The sequence below is a fragment of the Somniosus microcephalus genome, chromosome 21 (assembly GCF_052327205.1).
Source record: "Somniosus microcephalus isolate GS21.2 chromosome 21, FLI_Smic_1.0, whole genome shotgun sequence".
NCBI lineage: Eukaryota > Metazoa > Chordata > Chondrichthyes > Squaliformes > Somniosidae > Somniosus > Somniosus microcephalus.
The window spans coordinates 50,323,564-50,344,614 of NC_141007.1; the positions used below are offsets into that span (position 1 = coordinate 50,323,564).

General features: G+C 47.2%; 1 protein-coding gene across 3 annotated transcripts in view; it reads left to right on the plus strand.

The window, feature by feature from the left end:
- ccdc57 (coiled-coil domain containing 57) overlaps positions 1–21,051 on the plus strand; it is a 179,256-nt gene that overhangs the window by 77,559 nt on the left and 80,646 nt on the right. For all 3 annotated transcript variants that reach the window (XM_085963583.1, XM_085963585.1, XM_085963584.1), the window contains exon 7: positions 7,222–7,422. In XM_085963583.1, coding sequence (XP_085819709.1) covers positions 7,222–7,422 — 201 coding nt within the window. The remainder of the gene's footprint in view (positions 1–7,221; positions 7,423–21,051) is intronic.

Genomic DNA, 21,051 nt, shown 5'->3' on the forward strand with positions numbered 1-21,051 from the left:
TTGTCCCTGACAAAAATGTTAATATTTAAAATGTCTAAGACCAATATTTATTCAGGCAAATCTATAATATAGGGACATATACTAAGAATTGCAATACTTACCCCAGGGAAGTGACAGTTAATTCTTCAGAAATGTTTGTTCATTTGTCACTGCAGTAGTCATAGTTTCAGGGCTCCTCTATGGAGCCTTTCACTCAATTCTTTCAGAAGAGTGGATATATTGGAATGGTGTGGGGTACACAAGGACATTTATGTTATAAATTTCAGGTCTGCTTTCTTTTGGGTTCAGTGGCATTGGTAACTCCTGTAAATGGATACCTTGGCCTAGAAATTGCATCGTGCACCACCTGTTCTTCGGGCACTGCTTGGACACCTAAGACCCCCAACATAATGGGCAGAAGTGCGCTGCTCTCCATGTTGGGCAAGGACAAACGAGCTGTCCTTTACCCATGCCTGAGGCAGGCGTCAGGCTCTCCACATATGCAAATAAGGGGCCTAACGCATGCTTATGGTCCCCGCTCCAAGATTGATTTCCCCTGATTTCCTCCCTAAACCTCTCCGCCTCTCTACCTCTCTTTCCTCCTTAAAGCCTACCTCTTTGACATCCGCCTTAATATCTCCTATGTGGCTCAGCGTCAATTTATTTTATAACTCTCCTGTGAAGCGCCTTGGGATGTTTTACTATGTTAAAGGCGCTATATAAATACAAATTGTTTTTGTTATTGTTGTTGATGCACCCAGCGCCATCACAAGTAAGTAACCTACCTGAATGTGGAGCCGGGAGGAGCAGAAGTGCTCCTTCCGGCCCCACATTAAAGGATCCGCGTGCAGCTCCAGGACCCACCCCCCCATCCCCATCACCGCTCCCAGCCTGACCCCAGCAATCCCCGACACCAACCACTGATCCTGAGGCTCGGGGTCACTCCCCTCTGGGGTCCACGTTCATCCCCCTTGAGGCTCATGATCTTGTGGGGGTGCAACAATATGCCCCCCTTGTCATACGAATTAGATATCTTGGGGGGAGAATTTCCATGAGGATCTTCCATTGTAACTTCAGTGAAAAAGAGGCGAAAACCCTGGAGTAACTACACACACAGCACTTTTTAGCCATTTACATAGTTTTTCCAGGGGTTCTGGTAATTTCCTGCTGGAGAACCCTTGAGTTAGCTTCATACACATGTGTTTTGTACATGTCCTCATGTACATTCTCCAGTCTTTCAGTAGAGAAAACAGATAACACTCAGGCAATCTAGGTCAATGTAAAATCAATTATTTTGCAGGACATGTGTGACTGAGCAGGATAGTGTTCCCAAATTGTTTTTAAACTTCTGCTGTATCATTTCCCATAACATATTAAACAAGAACAATAACAACTTTCATTTATATAGCACCTTTAACATTCCAGGGTGCTTCATAGAAGCCTTATCAAACAAAATTTGACAGCGAGCCACATAAGGACTGGCTTGGCTAAAGAGGTAGGTTTTAAGGAGCGTCTTAAAGGAGGAGAGAGAAGTAGAGAGGCAGAGTAGAGGGAATTCCAGAGTTTAGGACCTAGGCAGCTGAAGGCACGGCTACCAATGGTGGAGCGATTAAAATCGGGGATGCGCAAGAGCTCAGAATTGGAGGAGTGCTGACATCTTGTAGGGATATGGGGCTGGAGGAGATTACAGAGATAGGGAGGGGCAAGGCCATGGAGGGATTTGAAAACAAGGATGAGAATTTTAAAATCGAGGCATTGCTTAACCGGGAGCCAATGTAGGTCAGCGAGCACAAGGGTGACAGGTGAACGGGACTTGGTGTGAGTTAGGACGTGGGCAGCAGAGAGGAATTGCATCGGTGACTAGGAAACGGAGATTGTGGCGGGGACCGAAGACAATGGCCTCGATTTTCATTGAGCCGTGGAGGCGGGCTTGGAGGCGTGCGGGGGGTTAAAAATTGCAAAAACTGGCGGGCGGGACCCCCCTGCCTGGTTCCCGACTATGAGCAATTTTAACTCAGTCGTGTCTGATGGTCCCGACTCCGTCCCACATCCAACAGGCGGGACTGGTTGTTAAGGCCCTTAACAACACTAAATGGCCTCTATAATCCTATTTTGAAAGGCCCTTGCAAATTTAACCCTTTTCCCACGAGAAACACTCCTGGTGGGAAACACGAATGTGAAACCTGGCGGGAGCACTATTGGATTGCTGACTATCAACTGCAGGTCAACCATTAAAGAGGAGATTTGATCAGCCATGATTTGCAGGTGGCAGGACTTAGTGGTCTCAGGTCTGGGGCAACTTTTAGACGGCTTTACCACACCTGTGGAAGGTTGGAGCCTCACACCCATCTCCAGTGTGACCTCCCGGGAAACCCCTCTCGCCACCTTCACTCAGCGCTTCCTCAACGGAGGCATAAACCAGAAGCATGGGAGCCATTTATTTCCTTCCCATCTGGGCATTAGAGGAGCTCGAGCACCAGCCACGGCAGCAGCAGAACCAGGAACAACAGCAGCAGCAGCAGCAGGAGCGCCAGGCTGCTGCTCACCCACCTGAAGCTGCACAGGCCAGAAGGGGCCAGCGCCTGGAAGCCCGTCGGCGCAGGAGATACCCCCCAAACAGGGTCTACAGACGCAGGGTCAGCTACCTCAACATGTCTGAGCAGAAGTGCCAAAGGCGGCTCCGACTTTCGCGAGAGGTAGTGACTGACATCTGCGCAATGCTACAGCAAGACCTGCTGCCCAGAGAACCAGGTGGACAAGCATTACCAGTGGCCATCAAAGTCACCACCGCAATCAACTTTTTTGCCTCAGGTTCATTCCAGGGATCAGCAGCAGACATCCGCGGCATCTCCTAGGCGGCCGCACACACTTGCATCACGCAGGTAACCGATGCCCTCTTTGCCCTCGTGCACAATCACATCCATTTCACCAAGGATTGAGCAAGTGTCACGGCGCGAGCGGTTGGATTAGCTAATCTGGCAGGCTTTCCAAGGGTGCAGGGCGTCGTTGACTGCACACATGTGGCCCTTAGGGCACCCCATCGCAATCCAGGTATTTTTGTCAACCACAAGGGCTTCCACTCCCTCAACGTTCAGTTGGTGTGTGACCACAAAAAGGAAATTTTGCATGTTTGTGCCATGTACCCTGGCAGTTGCCATGACTCCTTCATATTGCGCCAGTCTAGTGTGCCTCCGCTATTTAGTCCGCCAGACCAACTTAACGGATGGCTACTTGGAGACAAGGGCTATCCCCTGAGAACGTGGCTAATGACGCCGTTGAGGAGGCCAGCCAACAAAGCTGAGGAGCGCTACAACTCCAGCCACATTTCCACCAGATCCATTATTGAGCAAACCATCGGTTTGCTGAAGATGTGCTTCAGATGCCTGGATAGATCAGGTGGAGCCCTGCAGTACTCAGCAGCCAGGGTCTCCAGAATCGTCGTGGTTTGCTGTGCACTTCACAACATGGCACAGCGTCGTGGCTTGCAGATTCCTGAGGACCAAGTGGCTCCTCACATATCCTCCTCAGATGAGGAGGAGTGCGAAAACGAACATCCTGCAGAGGCCCATCAACCAGCAGCAGCATTATGCGAGAACATTGCTGCCCGGGATGCAAGGAACGCACTCATCCTGGCCAGATTGCTTAGCCTAGTCAATCAAACACTTTTGACTCGCTGCTTCTTACCAGAGCTTTGACAATGGCCAAGAACCAGAGGATTCCTAGCACTCTGACCACCATACCGACAGTTGCAAGTATTCCTAAGGCCTCAATGTGGAAGTCCCAATAGCGAAATGACAGACGCCACAACTGCAACATTTGCCATCAGAATTTTTATGTTCAATAACTTCCCTCTCATGGGTCAGGTCCCCCTCAGTGCCTGCAAGTGGCTGGAGAGCACCTTGCTACACATCAGGGGGGCCATGGGGACCTGTATCTGCAATGGCAGTCCTACTCAGAAGAACTTCCATGAAGGTCTGGTTTCTCTGTTCAATAGATGCCCATCGCTCCTCAAGAGATGTCATTTTATTCTGAACAATGACCATGTTTTCCATACCCTGGTGACTAAGCTCCTCCATGGCCGTAGCCATCCTCTCCTCTACCGTAGCCATCCTCTCCTGTACTGTAGCCATCCTCTCCTCTACGGTAGCCAGCCTTACCATGGAGGTAGCAATCCTTTCCACGGAGGTAGCCATCCTTTCCGTGGTGATGCGTTCATGTGCCAATGACTCCACAAAGGCTCTTCTCATGATCACTATGGACTCCTCCATTCGCTCCACACTCGCAGTGACCCTAGAGACAAAACCTGCCAGAGACTCCTGCATCTGTGCCTGGAGTTCCATCACCTCTGATCTTATGGATGGACCCAGAGGCAGAGGGTTGACATGCTGCTGAGCCGAGCTAGTAGAGTCCTGCGCCCTCCAACTAGGACTCTCCACTGCTGTCCCTGTCTCCACAATCTGCTGATGCTCACTTATGAGCTGTGATACACCAGGTGACAACACTACTCTATGTCCCGAAAGTCCCACCGAGGCGTGAGTGTCTGCGCTGGTGCTGGGTGTGCTGAATTCTGCTGACGCTGCGCTCTGAGGTTGCAGCTTCCTCTGAGGAGTCTGGCTGCTTAGCCTCTTCTTCCTGGCTAGGGGGGACGGATGCTTGTGACGGATGCTTGTAAAGGAAAGAGTCAGAGATGTGATGCAAAGGCTACATGCACATAGCTTTTTGCAGATGCTCATAAGTCCATCTGTTACAGCTTCACAATCATTATCAGCGACTCATGCAATGTCAAAGAGAGAGATCGGAAACTTTTCTGTCACCAGCTTGCTGTGTTACACCCATCTGTCCGTCCCCCACGCGCGAATCATCCTCTATTCCCATAATTTCCAGGACGGCCTCCTCCCAGGGGGTCAGGTGGGCTATTGAGGCTGTCCCTCCTCCTGTCCTGGCTCGCTCTCTTTTGTTGTGAGCTCTCTTTTCCTGCAATGAGGGAGACAAATGGAGGTTGAGTGAGAATGAAGGAGTGAGTATAGAGATTGCATAGCATAGATACTTAGAAGGAGACAAAGATGGAGTGAGGTTGCAAGACCAAGGGCCCTCCCTGTGTGTTGTCAGTTGTGTCCAAAGCATCAGAGTGATAGGGAGTGTGAGGGCTGCATGGTGGAATAGTTATGTGAATGTGAGCATAGAGAGAGAGGGAATGGGTAAGGGTGCATGGATGTCAGTGTCAAGTGGGATGTGGAGGAAGAGATTGCTAAAGCTGAGTGCTGGTGAGGAAAGGCAATGGGGATCAGATTGAGGGTGATGGGAAATTCATACTCACTTTTCCAGTGTGCTGAAGGTCATGAAATCTTTTCCTGCACTGTATCCAGGTTCTGCGGGTGACTCCCAAGGAGTTGACCTCCTCAGCCACCTGCATCCACACTGCCTCGATCTGAGTGGGAGGCCTCTTCCTCCCTGATGAAGGGAAGAGCACCTCCCTGTTGGCCCTAGCCCCATCCACTAACGCCTGCAGTGCCACCTCGTCAAAGCGAGGAGCTGATTTGGCCCTCCCGCTTGTCATATTTGCTGCAGCTCCCTCACACTGCACAGTCAAGAAGCTTGGCAGTCTGCAGAAGAAGCAAGGCTTGCTGTGGACCTTAAATGCAGCAGCAATGATGATGTCATCGGAGGGGACTTTCAGTCATGAAAAACCCATTTGCAAAGGCTTCCCACACATTGGAAATCAATTGGCCAATTAAGTTAAAATTGCATCAATCTCCCACATCCATTTAGATTTGTGTGGGAAACACGAAATTCGGATAACACAACACCATCCCACACCTGAGTTAAAATCCCCCCCCAATGGCTTCGGTCACCCCAATATTTAATTGGAGAAAATTTCTGCTCATCCAATGCTGGATGTCGGACAAGCAGTGTGACAATTTAGAGACAGTGGAGGGGTCGAGAGAGGTGGTGGCAAGGCAGAGTTGGGTGTTTTCAGTGTACATGTGGAAACTGATGCTGCGTTTTCAGATGATGTCGCCGAGGGGCAATATGTAGATGAGAAATGGGAGGGAGCCAAGGTTAGATACTTGGGGGACACTAGAGGTAATGGCATGGGAGCGGGAAGAGAAGCCAATACAGGTGATTCGCTGACTACGATTAGATAAGAGTGGAACCAGGCGTGTGCAGTCCCACGCAGCTGGACGATGGTGGAGAGGCTTGGGAGGAGGATGGTGTGGTCAACCGTGTCAAAGGCTGCAGGCAGGTCGAGAAGGACGAGGAGGGATCGTTTGTGACTTTGATCAGAGCGGTTTCGGTACTGTGGCAGGGGCGGAGACCTGATTTGGAGGGATTCAAACATGGAGTTCCAGGAAAGATGGGCACGGATTTGGGCGGCGACAGCACGTTCAAGGACTTTGGAGAGGAAAGGGAAGTTAGAGATGGGACGGTAGTTTGCAAGGACGGAGGAGGTCAAGGGTTGTTTTTTTGAGGAGAGGGGTGATGACGGCAAATTTGAAGGAGAGGGGGACAGTACCTGAGGAGAGAGAACCGCTAATATCAGCTAACATGGGAGCCAGGTAGGGAAGTTGGGTGGTCACCAGTTTAGTGGGAATATGGTTGAGGGAGTGGGAAGTGGGTCTCATGGACAAGATGAGCTCGGAGAGGGCATGAGGGGAGATAGGAGAGAAACTAGAGAAAGACGAAAGTTCAGGGCTAGGACAAGGGAACCTTAGAGGAAGTTTGACCCGGTGTGCTAGGGGAAAGGGAGACAACTGATCGGATAGTTTCAATCTTAGTGACAAAGGAGCCCATGAGCTGCTCGCACTTATTGTTGGAGGGGAGGGTGGACGAGATGGGGGAGCGGGGTTTAAGAAGTAGAGAAAAGAAGCTGGGGGTTATCATTCCATTCCAGGATCATCCTGGAATAGTGAGCTGTTTTGAAAAGTTCAATACCATTTCCATTTTGTATGAATCTACAACACAAATTAACTTCATATTCAGCATTAATTGGTGCTAATTTGGGAAACAAAAGTTTATAGAGGGGGGGTCTCTTTCTGTGCTTAATGTTCAGATGCATTATTCAAACAACATGGGAGAGTTTTGAATTGTGTGTTTCCTGTAGGAATTTGCTATAATCACTGGACAAAATGGGAGATGTTTTCAACACTGATGGGCACATTGTTCAAAATGAAGAAAAGCTTCCAATTTTAATAACTGCTTTATTATGTTAAAAGCAAATTAAAAGGTCTAATATTTCTTTAGACATTGTGAGTTGGATCGCTTTGCTCGTGAGAGAGATGCGAAGCTTACTACTGCAAAGCAAGTACATGCAGAACAGATTAGGGAGCTGGAGAACAACGTACGTGAACTGCAAATGAGTTTGGAGACAGTCGAAATGGAGAAACGACGGATGGAATGGAGTCATGCAGATGCCACAAAGGAGAAGGAAGATGTCATTGAGAAGTAAGTGACATTATTATTCTTTTCCATGAACTAGTCGACCTCTCATGGCATTGCACATAGGGAGTTAAGACAAGTACAATATTCAGGTTAAGTAGGGTTGGAAGGTGGGGGAATAATTGGACCCAGGCAGGGGAGAAGAGAGGGTAGAGTTAGGAAGGAAGGAGAGAAGAGGAGGAGGATGGTGGTAGGGACTGGAGAGAAAGGGTATAAGGAAGAGGGACGGGGGTAGGGGAGTGGGAAAGATGGGGCGTGGGGAGAACAAAGGTAGGGAAATTATCTCCTCAGGGAAGAGCAGCCCAGACCTCCTGTGTCACCACAACCTGAAATTTCAGTTGGGGACAGGAGGGTTTGATGTAAGTTAAACTTTGCCTTCCCCTTTTAGAGAAAGAAATACAATTTAAAACCCTACCATTACAATCTCTCCTGCTGTGTGAGACACCAGGCTCGCTGAAGGTGCAACACCATTGATATTAAAAACTTCTATCATAGCACCACCTACAGGCCTAACTGTTGCTATAGGACAATGTGCTTGTCCATAGGGAACTGGTTACCATGAATGTTTTCAGTGAAATGCACACCCCATGTATGGAATTTATTATATAACTAATCTTCCATTGCACATGGGTAGTCCAATTTGAATTTTTCAGCTAAAGCAGGGTTAGTGGGTGGGGGATAATGGAATCAATGTGGGGGTGGAGGAGGAGAAGGCAATGGGAGGGTGGGAGGCAGGGAAAAGGAGTGGGGGGGGAAAGGAGGGGCAGTGGGGAGGGGAAAAGATGGGAAGTAGGGGAGGGAAAGAAAGGAAGGCAGGAGAGTGGGACGGGAGTGAGGAGAGAGTGGGAAAGGAAAAGAGGAGAGGGGACAAGGAAGGGAGTGCTAAGGAAAGGGAATTCAGATCAGCAGGGGTTGGGGGATTGTGGCATGGAACAGTGGGGGAGAAGAAATGCAGTCAGTGGAGGGTGGGGTTGCTGCAGGTGGGAAATGCAGTTGAGGAGGTATGTTACTGTAAAAGGGGAAATGAAGCAGGAGATGTAACACCTGCCCTTTTACCTCCCCCCTTCCCACTGTCCAGGGCCCCAAACACCCCTTCCAGGTGAAACAGCGATTTACTTGTACTTCTTGCAATCTAGTATACTGTATTCGCTGCTCACGATGCGGTCTCCTCTACATTTGGGAGACCAAACGCAGATTGGGTGACCGCTTTGCAGAACACTCCGTTCAGTCTGTAAGGGGGACCCCGAGCTCCCAGTGGCCTGTCACTTTAATTCTCCGCTCCTTTCCCACTCGGACCTCACCGTCCTTGGCCTCTTGCATTGTTCCACGGAAGCTCAACGTAAACTCGAGGAACAGCACCTCATCTTCCGATTAGGCACTTTACAGCCTTCCGGACTCAGTATCGAGTTCAACAATTTCAGATCATAACCTCGGCCCCTATTACATTTTTACTTTATATTTTTTATCCACCCTTTTGGTTTTTCCCTTCCCCACCCCCCTTTCCTGTTTTTTCTCTCTCCCACATGGCAGCTGTCTCCCATTCTGCCAGAACATTTCACACCTAATCTGAGCCGTATTTTGTCTCCACTAGTCCTATCACCATCTCGTCTCGTTTTGAATACCTCTTAATGTCTCTTCACTTCTTTTGTTCTCTCCCAGCCCTGCCTTTCGATCCATTTCATTTCCTTTCCAGTTTTGAAAAAGGGTTAGACCCGAAACGTCGGCTCTAATTTCTCTCCACGGATGTTGCCTGGCTTGCTGAGTTTTTCCAGCATTGTCTGTTGTTATTTTAAATGAAGCAGGAATTGGGTGGCCTGTGAGGGGGAATTGGCAGCCAGTGGGTGGGTTGGGAGATGCATCCAGCAGGGGGGAGGGGTTGATCAGAATCTTACTGATCAAGGGGGACTGAAATTTTATTTGGGGGAGGAAGCTGAACTCTTGCACATCAAGGGGTGGAGTTGGTAATGTTGCGTTCACAGCGGTAGCCACAGGTTCAATAACTTTACAATCTCGAGACCGCTCAACATTTTTAATATATAATATGTTTTCTGCAGTTATAGAATTTTACAGCACAGGATTCAATTTGGCCCATCTTGTCTGTGCCGGCTCTCGCGAGCTACACATTTGCTGACTTTTGTTTCTAAATTACCTATAATTTTCCCTTTTTTAAATATTCATCCACATGCCTTTAAATATTCATCCACATGCCTTTAAATATTCATCCACATGCCTTTAAATATTCATCCACATGCCTTTTAAAACCTATTATGGGTTTTACTTCCGTCACTGATTCTTGTAGGTCATTCACTTACACCTTTTAAAGTTTTAGCACTGTACACAAGATCCCACAAACAGCAATTAGATGAATTACCACTTTTTGATGCTGTTGGTTGCAAAAGTACATCAGGAGAATTTCTTTGCTTTGAATGGTGACATCCAGCTAAACCACTGGAACAAGCAGTTTAACTCCTTATCTGAAGGATGGCACCTCTAAACAGTAGATTGGGAAGCTACATTAAAAGGTATGACGGTAGAAAAGCAATGCTAGCATTTAAAGAATTTACAGCAAATATACATTCCTTTAAGGCACAAAAACCCCCACAGGAAAAGTGGTCCAACCGTGGCTAACGAGAGAAGTTAAAGACAGCATTAGATCAAAGGAAGAGGCTTATAATGTTGCAAAAAAAGAGTAGTAAGCCTGAGGATTGGGAGGATTTTAGAATTCAGCAAAGGAGGACCAAGAAATTGATAAAGAGAGGGAAATTAGAATAGGAGAGTAAACTAGTGAGAGACATAAAAACAGACTGTAAAAGCTTCTATAGGTATTAAAAAGGAAAAGATTAGCAAAAGTAAATGTGGATCCCTTACAGGCTGAGACAGGAGAATAAGCAAATGGCAGAGAAATTAAACAAATACTTTGGGCTCGATTTTCCAAGCCCCAAGGAGGCGGGTTTGGAGGCAGGAGTGGTGGGAAAATTGTAGAATTGGGGGGCAGGAACCCATCCCACCCCCAACCCGCCTTCGTGCCCATGTTCCAGGAGGCGGGTACCCGACCTGTGCTGGGAGCCGCCTCCCCGAGGCGGGAAGGGGATTAGTGCCAATTAACTGCCTGTTCACAGGCAGTTTTTTGCCTAATCCCTATTTTTAGCCCTGAAGTGTGGGCTGTCCGATGGCTCTGAACCACGCCAAGTTAGCGAGGCGGACCGTCGGTCTGCAGGGGTTGGAGGGGTCAAGATGTCCATTGTGCAGGTGTGTGAGGTAAGTGTAAAGTGTTTTAATAAGTTTTACTTACCTTAACTTTCTCCTGCAGGCTTCCTTCCTTCAGTTCTCGGGAGTCCCTCAGCTCACCGGCACAGAAAGCAGAATGGCCACTGAACTGTCAAAAGCTGCAGCCTCTGCTTTCTGGTCTGGAGAGCTCTCTAACTGAGTCTGAGTAGAAGGACTCACGTTAGAAGACAGATTGTCAGTGATTGACAGCTTCACAGAGCTGTCAAACGCTGATTTTTCATCTGTCAAAAGCTCTTGACAGATGAAATGTCAATCACTGACGTCACCAGTAACCAGGTGTCCCTTAATTGGCCTGCTGAGCCCGCTGGGCGGGCTTAACAAGGTCAATCAAGGGAAAATAGCGTGGGTTGGCCACAAGTCGATGGAGGCGGGACTACAACCCAAAAAGTGGGAGTCCCGCCTCCATCACGTCCCCATTGACAAAATCGAGCCCTCTGTGTCTGACTTCACGGAAGAAGACGCAAAAAACTTCCCGGAAATAGTGGAGAACCAAGGGTCTAGCGAGAATGAGGAACTGAAAGAAATTAGTATTGGTAAAAAAATAGTACTGGAGAAATTAATGGGACTGAAAGTCGATAAATCCCCTGGACCTGATGGCCTACATCCTAGGGTTTTGAAAGAGGTGGCTATAGAGATAGTGGATGCATTTCCAAAATTCCATAGATTCTAAAACGGTTCCCACGGATTTGAAGGTAGCAAATGTAACCCAACTATTTAAAGAAGGAGAGGGAAAACAGGGAACTACAGACCAGTTAGCCTGACCTCCGTAGTAGGGAAAATGCTAGAATCTATTATTAAGGACGTGGTAACAGGGCACTTAGAAAATAATAATAGGATTGGGCAGAATCAACACGGATTTATGAAAGGGAAATCGTGTTTGCTGAATCTTAGAGTTTTTTGAGGTTGTAACTAGCAGAATAGATAATGGGGAACCAGTGGATATGGTGTATTTGGATTTTCAGAAGGCATTCGATAAGGTGCCACACAAGAGGTTATTAAACAAAATTAGGGCTCATGGGTTTGGGGGTAATATACTAGCGTGGATTGAGGATTGGTTAACGGACAAAAAACAGAGAGTAGGAATAAATGGGTCATTTTCGGGTTGGCAGGCTGTAACTAGTAGGGTACTGCAAGGATCAGTGCTTGGGCCTCAGCTATTCACAATCTATATCAATGATTTGTATGAAGGGACCAAATGTAATATATCCAAGTTTGCTGCTGATACAAAGCTGGGTGGGAATGTAAGTTGTGAGAAGGATGCAAAGAGGCTTCAAGGGGGTATAGACAGGCTAAGTGAGTGGGCAAGAAGATGGCAAATGGAATATAATGTGGAGAAATGTGACGTTATCCACTTGGTAGGAAAAATAGAAAAGCAGAGTATTTTTTAAATGGTGAGAGATTGGGAAACATTGGTGTTCAGAGGGACCTGGGTGTCCTTGTACACGAATCACTGAAAGTTAACATGCAGGTACATCAAACAATTAGGAAAGCAAATGGTATGTTGGCCTTTATTACAAGGGGATTTGAGTATAAGAGTAAAGACATCTTACTGCAATTATATAGAGCCCTGGTGAGACCACACCTGGAGTATTGTGTACAGCTTTGGTCTCCTTACCTAAGGAAGGATATACTTGCCATAGAGGGAGTGGAACAAAGGTTTACCAGACTGATTCCTAGGATGGGGGGATTGTCCTATGAGGAGAGATTGAGTAGACTAGGCCTATATTCTCTAGAGTTTAGAAGAATGACAGCTGATCTCATTGAAATATACAAAATTCTTACAGGACTTGACAGGGTAGATGCAGGGAGGATGTTTCCCCTGGCTGGGGAGTCTAGAACCAGGGGTCACAGTCTCAGAATAACGGGTTGGCCATTTAGGACTGAGATGAGGATAAATTTCTTCACTCAGAGGGAGGTGAATCTTTGGAATTCTCTACCCCAGAGGGCTGTGGAGGCTCAGTCGTTGAGTATATTCAAGACAGAGATCGAAAGATTTTTGAATAAGGGCATCAAGGGATATTGCAGGAAAGTGGAGTTGAGGTAGAAGATCAGCCATGATCTTATTGAATGGCGGAGCAGGCTCGAGGGGCCAAATGGCCTACTCCTGCTCCTATTTCTTATGTTCTTAGTGCAGCACTCCCTCAGTATTGCAGTGGGGTGTCAACCACAATTATGTGCTCAGATCCCGAAGTGGGACTTGAACCCACAACCTTATAACTCAGAGGTGAGAGTTGTACCAAGCTGACAATTACTCACCAGTTTGTAATTTGGGAAAGTCCATGTCACTTTCTTAAGAACATAAGAATGTTTAGGAATAAGGAAAGGCTATTAGGCCCAATGAGCCCAGCCACAATTGCCAAATCACAGAAAATTAGCACATAATGCATGGTGTAGTTAATATGCTGTTTACCACAACTGCCTGCATAAAAACTCAGAGATAACATAACATGACAATATAAGAATACATGAGGATCGTCGTGACAGTAGGTACAGGAAACTTTTTTTTATCCGACACCGACGGGACCGACGTGGTGCCGGTTCATCAAAAATTCCAGATAACCGAAAGCTATAGTAAAAGATACGGAGAGCTGAGAGCTCCGTATAAAGCAACAAACCCGGTTGCTTAGCAACAGGTTCAGAAGAATGGCCACAAGTTCCAAGTGTCTCTGTAGCTTAGCAACAGCTGCAGCCACACCCTTGCACAGCAACAGATCGAGGAAGGCAAGTAATAAAACTTACCTGAACCTACTCCTGAATTTTGCCGGTTAACCGAGATTTCCGGTTATTTAGGTGCCGGTAAATCGAAAGTTTCCTGTACATGCATCGCTGGAATTACTGCTGGGGTTCTCCAGCAGAAGATTGGTAGAAGCTCTGGATGAACAGTGTAAATGGCTAAAAACTGCTATTTATGTATTTCTGGAGTTTCTGTGGAAGTTATAGTGGAAGAACCCTGTGGGAATTCTCTCCATTGTGGCCCTACACCCATCATGCAGAACTGAACAATATACTAGCAGTTAACTACAAGCACTTTATGAGAGAAAGATTTGAAGAGACAAGTACCCAAAATAAGCAAAAGGATTGAAAAAAAAATGGGAAGATTAGTAAAAGAAATTGCAGCTTAATAAGAGTTAGTGCCTAGCTGCATATTCCCTTGTTTCTCCATAACTGCGATTTATCTGAATGCTTGATTCAGAATGAGTGAAATAATAACAAAACATGAAAGATGTGATTAAAAGACTTGTAGGAAGTGATGATTAAAACCAATAGAAAAGATACACAAACAAGGTGCACTGGAGACACAGGCTGAAGTGTAGACAATGCGAGCAGTATTGCATCTTAGATTTGGTATGCACTGTGGCTTTTGGGTGGGAAGGAGAAGAGTTTTGGAAACAAGGAGAAAATGAGAAAACTGACATCTGGATTTTAGTGATTTTAGAGTCTCCCTACTATATATTTTAAGTTGCCATCAATGCATATTTCTTTTTGGCATGGTAACTGTACTGCAGCATCAGCCAACTTAAGTGGAACAACTATGTGGTAACTAAAACAACCATGTCATATTTTGTTGACAGAAATAAACCTGCTGAACAAGTCAGACAGTTGCTTTTACCTTGTGGGAGACACTTGGGTCTACTATTCCTAAACAAAGACTAGCAAATGGTGACCGCTTTGCGGAACACCTCCGTTCAGTCCGTAAGGGTGACCCCAAGCTTCCGGTCGCCTGTCATTTTAATTCACCACTCCATTCCCACTCGGACCTCACTGTCCTTGGCCTCTTGTATTGTTCCACGGAAGCTCAACGTAAACTCGAGGAACAGCACCTCATCTTCCGATTAGGCACTTTGCAGCCTTCCGGACTCAATATCGAGTTCAACAATTTCAGATCATAACCTCGGCCCCCATTAATTTTTTAGCTGTCATTTTTCCACTCCTTTCCCCCCCCCCCCCTTTCCTTTTGTTTCACTCTCCCACCTGGCAGCTATCTCTTGCCCTGCCAGTACACTTCACACCTAATCTCAGCCTATTACCATCTCGTCTGGCTTCGAACACCTTTTATTGTCTCTTCTACTTCTTTTGTCTCTTTCACTTCTTTTGTCTGATCGCAGCCCTGCCTTTGATCTATTTTCTTTTCTTTCCAGTTTTGAAGAAGGGTTCGACCTGAAACGTCAACTCAAATTTCTCTCCACGGATGTTGCCTGACCTGCTGAGTTTTTCCAGCATTTTCTGTCGTTATTTCGGATTTCCAACATCTGCAGTATTTTGCTATCGTACTAGCAAATGGTGGTGGGGAGGGGAGGATCACCAAAACCTGCACTTGGAGTAGTGGCGGGGGAGGGGAAAGACAGTTCCTCTCTTCTCCTACATTACTGAGTTTTCAATCACACTCATGTTGTTGTGGAGAGTTACTAGGTCTTTCCTTGCAGAGAGAAGGAAAATTCAAGTGAAATTCATTCCAGAGGTACTGCTTACCTACTGGCAGCCAGTTCAACAGCAGCATTACCAGAGGACAGCAAGCAAGTCATCTACCCTCCCAGCCACTGCCATTTTTGCAGTTACGAGGACTAGGAAAAAACATAACAATTAATTTCTTTACGCAGTGAGTTGTTGGCACATGGAATGCTTTGCCACAAGGAGTAGTTGTGGCAGAGACAATTGTACCTTTTAAGGGAAAACTGGATAACTATTTGAAGCTGAGTAAGATATAGGGGAGAGAACAGGACAGTGGGGTTAGTTTTAGATTTCTCTAGCAAAAAGCAGGCACAGACATAATGAGCTGAATGGCCTCCTCTTGTGCTGTAAGCTTCCACGATTCTATATCCCTGACAAAAATGATGCAGAGAAACACGAGCACAGTGGTTGCATTCATTTTGTATTATTACCTTGCAAGTAGAAAACCCTTGGGTAATGCCCAAGCATTATTCCACTTGGTCTAAGATACACCTGGGGCGAATCTTAAGGATCACTCTGAAACAATCTGTATGTGCAACTTGTAATTCCAAAAAATAATGAAGACTCCGTAGAACAGGATCTGCAGTCCTTGATGGGAGTCTTGCGTTGCATTATAGCATTGCCGCAAGCGTCAGTCCTGACTTTGGAAACAGACTTGCAATGTAGATGAAGCAATTATGGTGGCACTAGGTGTTGAGGTGTGTTTGTCCTCTGTTGCCAGTGGTATACCAACAACCAGCGTTTGCATTGAAGCCCTGTACAGACATCACAGAAGGTCTGCCAAAAAATTAAAGTTGCAAATTTGGTGCCATGAAATGCAGACAGCAATGTGAATAGGGCAGGTTCTAGAGCACCAGCATTCAGGATAAACATAATGGCCCAGAAATTAGGTTTGGGGGCTTGCCGCGCGTGCAAGCCCCTGATGTGCACTTACCCGGCGCGCCGACAGCTGAAGCCTGGGCCTGCTTGGAATTCCTGTCACTGGCCCGGTTCAGCTGTCAGCGCGCTGTGCTTGCCTGATCCAGCAGCGTAGTTAGTTCGATGTGCCGGCTGGGATCAGGTGAGCACTGGGCAGCCAATCAGGGGAGGGAAAACTTCATTCATGAGTTTGATAGTAAAAACTGTCAAACTCATGAAATCTACGGGCGCCCAAAACACTACTTAAACTTTAAATAAAATTTTAAAAAACATCCCACGAATTAAATGAACTATAAATAACTTTAAAAAAACTATTTTAAACAATTAATCAAATTTTTGAAAAAAACAATTTTTTAAGAAATCGGGTCTAAACATAAACTTACCTTACTGTAAAGTCCTTAAAAACAATAAAGCTGTGGAAAAAATGTTCTAATTTTAAATAATAGACCACTTACCTTAAAGAATCAAGTCCTTACGTCTCCTTTTTTCATTTCTAAAAAGTTGAGGCCCTTACACACGGGCAAACCTGTCAAAAAGAAGGAAGTTCAATGCGTGCGTGCAGAGTCCTGCGCGCATGCGTTGGTGGTCTGAACCCCTTGGCGGAAATGCTGGTTTCCCGCGCATGCGCTGTGCATGCTGAAATCCGGCACTTCCAACGGGCCCACGCGCAAGTACCCCGTCCATACTCACGCGTTGGGACCGGAATTACTGGCCCATAGCCTCTTTGTAGCTCTAGATAGGATATGCTTAAATTAGAAATAACAACAGAAAATGCTGGAAAAACTCAGCAGGCCAGGCAACATCCGTGGAGAGAGAAACAGAGTCAACGTTTCGGGTCGAAACCCTTCTACAGAACTGAGAGAAAAGGCAGGAAATGAAACAAAAGGCAGTTTGGGGGCTGGGAAATGGGGGAGGGGATGAAAGAAGAGACATTAAGAGATATTCAAGGTGAGACGAGATAGTAATAGGACAGGTAAAGACACAAACAATGGCTCTAAATGAAGTGTGAAATGCGCTGGCAGAGTGAGAGACAGCTGCCATGTGGGAGAGAGGAAAAGTCACAAACCAAAAGCGTGAATAAAAAATATAAAAATATAATGGGGCCCGAGGTTATGATCTGAAGTTGTTGAACTCGATATTGAGTCCGGAAGGCTGTAAAGTGCCTAATCGGAAGGTGAGGTGTTGTTCCTCGAGTTTACGGTGAGCTTCCGTGGAACAATGCAAGAGGCCGCAGACGGTGAGGTCTGAGTGGCAATGGAACAGTGAATTGAAATGACAGGCGACCGGAAGCTCGGGGTCACCCTTACGGACTGAACGGAGGTGTTCCGCAAAGCGGTCACCCAATCTGCGTTTGGTCTCCCCAATGTAGAGGAGACCACATCGTGAGCAGTGAATACAGTATACAGTACTAGATTGCAAGAAGTACAAGTAAATCGCTGTTTCACCTGGAAGGGGTGTTTGGGGCCCTAGACAGTGGGAAGGGGGGGCGGTATATGGGCAGGTGTTGCATCTCCTGCGCTTGCACGGGAAGGTGCTGAGCGAAGGGGAAGGGGTGCTGGGGGTGATAGAGGAGTGGACTAGGGTGTCTCGGAGGGAGCAGTCCCTACGGAATGCTGAAAGGGGAGGGGAGGGGAAGATGCATTTGGTGGTGGGATCACGTTGGAGGTGGCGGAAATGGCGGAGGATGATCCGTTGAATGTGGAGGCTGGTGGGGTGAAAGGTGAGGACAAGGGGAACCCTATCGTGGTTCCGGGAGGGAGGGGCGGGGGTGAGGGCTGAAGTGCGGGAGATAGAACGGACCTGGTCGAGGGCCGTGTCAACCACGGTAGAGGGGAATCCTCGGTTGAGGAAAAAGGAAGACATGTCGGAAGCACTGGTGTGGAAGGTGGCATCATCGGAGCAGATGCGGCGGAGACGGAGAAACTGGGAGAATGGAATAGAGTCCTTACAGGAGGCGGGGTGGGAGGAAGTGTAGTCCAGGTAGCTGTGGGAGTCAGTGGGCTTGTAGTGAATGTTGGTCAATAGCCTATCCCCAGAGATGGAGACGGAGAAGTCGAAGAAGGGAAGGGAAGAGTCGAAGATGGACCATGTGAAGGTGAGGGAAGGGTGGAAATTGGAGGCAAAGTGAATGAAATTGTCTAGTTCAGGGCAAGAGCAGGAAACGGCACCGATACTGTCATCAATGTACTGGAGAAAGAGATGAGGGAGGGGACCTGAGGAGGACTGGAACAAAGAGTGTTCCACATATCCCACGAAAAGGCAGGCATAGCTAGGACCCATGTGGGTACCCATAGCAACACCTTTGATTTGGAGGAAATGAGTGGAGTCAAAGGAGAAGTTGTTCAATGTGAGAACAAGTTCAGCCAGGCGGAGGAGGGTGGTGGTGGATGGGGACTGGTCGGGCCTCTGCTCATGGAAGAAGCGGAGCACCCTCAGGCCATCCTGGTGGGGGATGGAGGTGTAGAGGGATTGTACGTCCATGGTGAAAAGGAAGCAGTTGGGGCCAGGAAACTGTTAAAGTGGCGGAGGGCGTCAGAAGAGTCGCGGATGTAGGTGGAAAGAGACTGGACAAGGGGAGCAAAGATAGAGTCGAGATAGGAAGAGATAAGTTCCGTGGGGCATGAATAGGCTGAAACGATGGGCCTACCAGGGCAGTCCTGTTTGTGGATCTTGGGAAGGAGGTAGAAGCGGGCTGTGTGGGGTTGGGGGACTATGAGGTTGGTGGCCGTGGGGGGATGATCTCCAGAAGAGATGAGGTCAGTGACAGTCTTGGAAACAGTGGTTTGATGTTCGGTAGTGGGGTCATGGCCCAGGTGGAGGTAGGAGGAGGTGTCGGAGTGTTGGCATTCAGCTTCCGCTAGGTAGAGGTCGGTTCGCCAAACGACAACAGCACCACCCTTGTCAGCAGGTTTAATGACAATGTCGGCGTTGGATCTGAGAGAATGGCGTGCTGCAAGTTCAGAGGGAGGTAGGTTGGAGTGAGTGAGGGGAGCAGAGAAATGGAGACGGCCGATGTCGCGGCGGCAGTTTGCAATGAAAAGATCTAGAGAGGGTAAGAGGCCAGAGGGAGGGGGTCCAGGTAGAACGAGAATTCTGAAAGCGGGAGAAAGAGAATTCTGAAAGCGGGAGAAAGGGTCAGCCGTGCGAGGGGAAGACTCCTGGCCAAAGAAGTTGGCACTGAGACGAAGGCGGCGGAAAAAAATCTCAGCATCGTGCCGAGCTCTAAATTCATTGAGGTGGGGGCGTAAGGAGATGAAGCTCAGGCCTTTGCTGAGGACTGATCATTCGGGGTCAGAGAGGGGAAGGTCAGAGGGGATAGTGAAAACGCAGCAGGGGGTGAGATTGGGGGAAGCGGGGTCAGAAGAAAGTGAAGGGGAAGAAGGTTCCGGAGGGGCGTTGGTGTCCAAGAGTTGATGAAGCTTGCGATTCTTGACAAGTCATCTACCCTCCCAGCCACTGCCATTTTGCAGTTACGAGGACTAGGAAAAAACATAACAATTAATTTCTTTACGCAATGAGTTGTTGGCGCATGGAATGCTTAAATTAGGTTCGATAAGGAACAAGGAGGATAATTTAGAGCTAATGTTTATCAGATGAAATAGTTGAAATATAGAACTAGTCACTGCTCCTTTACCACAACTGCATCCTTTGGTGTGACCTACCAAGGATTGTAATGCCAATTACAATGTGGGTTATGTTTCCTAATACAGTAAAAGCCTATTAATGGGTATCCTATTAATAGAATCATCAGTTTAAATAGAGCAGTTGCCCAGGCATGGTTTGGTTCTGCATGCGTTCTACAGAAATTGCTTCATAGGAATGATTTGAATAGAAGGGGCATTTCATTCTTTTCAGGAGAGTTTTTCAATAAATGGGTTCTATTGTGTAATGTATAGTTTAAGGTTCTTTCAACCAATGTTTCTCGCATCTTCACTACGTCTGTGCAGCACTACGTTTTGACGGCTGCAGAATAGTGTTTGGATCTCCTTTTCCTTCAACTAATTTTTTTAAAATTTAATTAAATATATTGAATTATACCAATTTCTTGTATGCACGACTGGCAAAGTATCTAAGATACACAATGTGCATTAATTGCACAAAAGGTCATTTCCATTGTTTTTGTAAGTGCATCTAAATGCTGCCCAAGAGGCATTTATTTGGTTCATTCTTCTTCATTCCAGCAGCTTCCACATACTACAGGATTAGCCTATACTGTCAGTTGCGAAGATTGTGAGGGACACTCTCCCCTTTAAGACTTATTTTCTCCCCTCTCCCGAATACGTAAGCTTCTTCCTGGGTTACATTTCTATAAATAGTACCTGTGTAGGAGTCTATGCACTCCTAACAAAAACACTGTGAACTAAACTGGTAGTTAACAAACTTAGTTTAATGCACTGAAAGTATTACAAAACAAGAAACGCAGGAGAAACGCCAAACAGGTCTGTACACTAGCTCACTCCACGAGGACTAACTGGAAACGCCCTCCAACCCTCACGTCATCACGTTTCCCGCTGTTGGGAACGTCACGTGACCCACGTGATGACGTCATCGTGTCAGATCGCGATTTTATCGATCCCGCGCTGTTTAAACAGGGCAAACATTAAAAGGTAACAATAATGATTAAAGACAATTGTACAAGTTACTGCGAGAGTCTCTTTGGTGGCTTTGCCACATATGCCCCCCCCAGAATTGTCTTTAATGAGGAAAGTCAATCGCCGAGGAGGTCGGACAAGCCTGTTTGACCGACTCCTAAATTCCCGGAGAAGAAAACGCTGAGCAGGTGGCGAGCTGGCAGGTAGCACGGTGCGGTTAGGCGTAGCGGCAGCCGGCCCCGGCGTGGAGGCTGCGCCAGTTCGACCGGCTGTTCGAGGTCCAGGTGCACAGGTTTGAGGCGATCAACGGAGATGTGATCAGGCTTGCCCCCGACGTCGATCACAAAACTCTTGTCCCCAGTCCGTAGAACCTGGAACGGACCTGCAT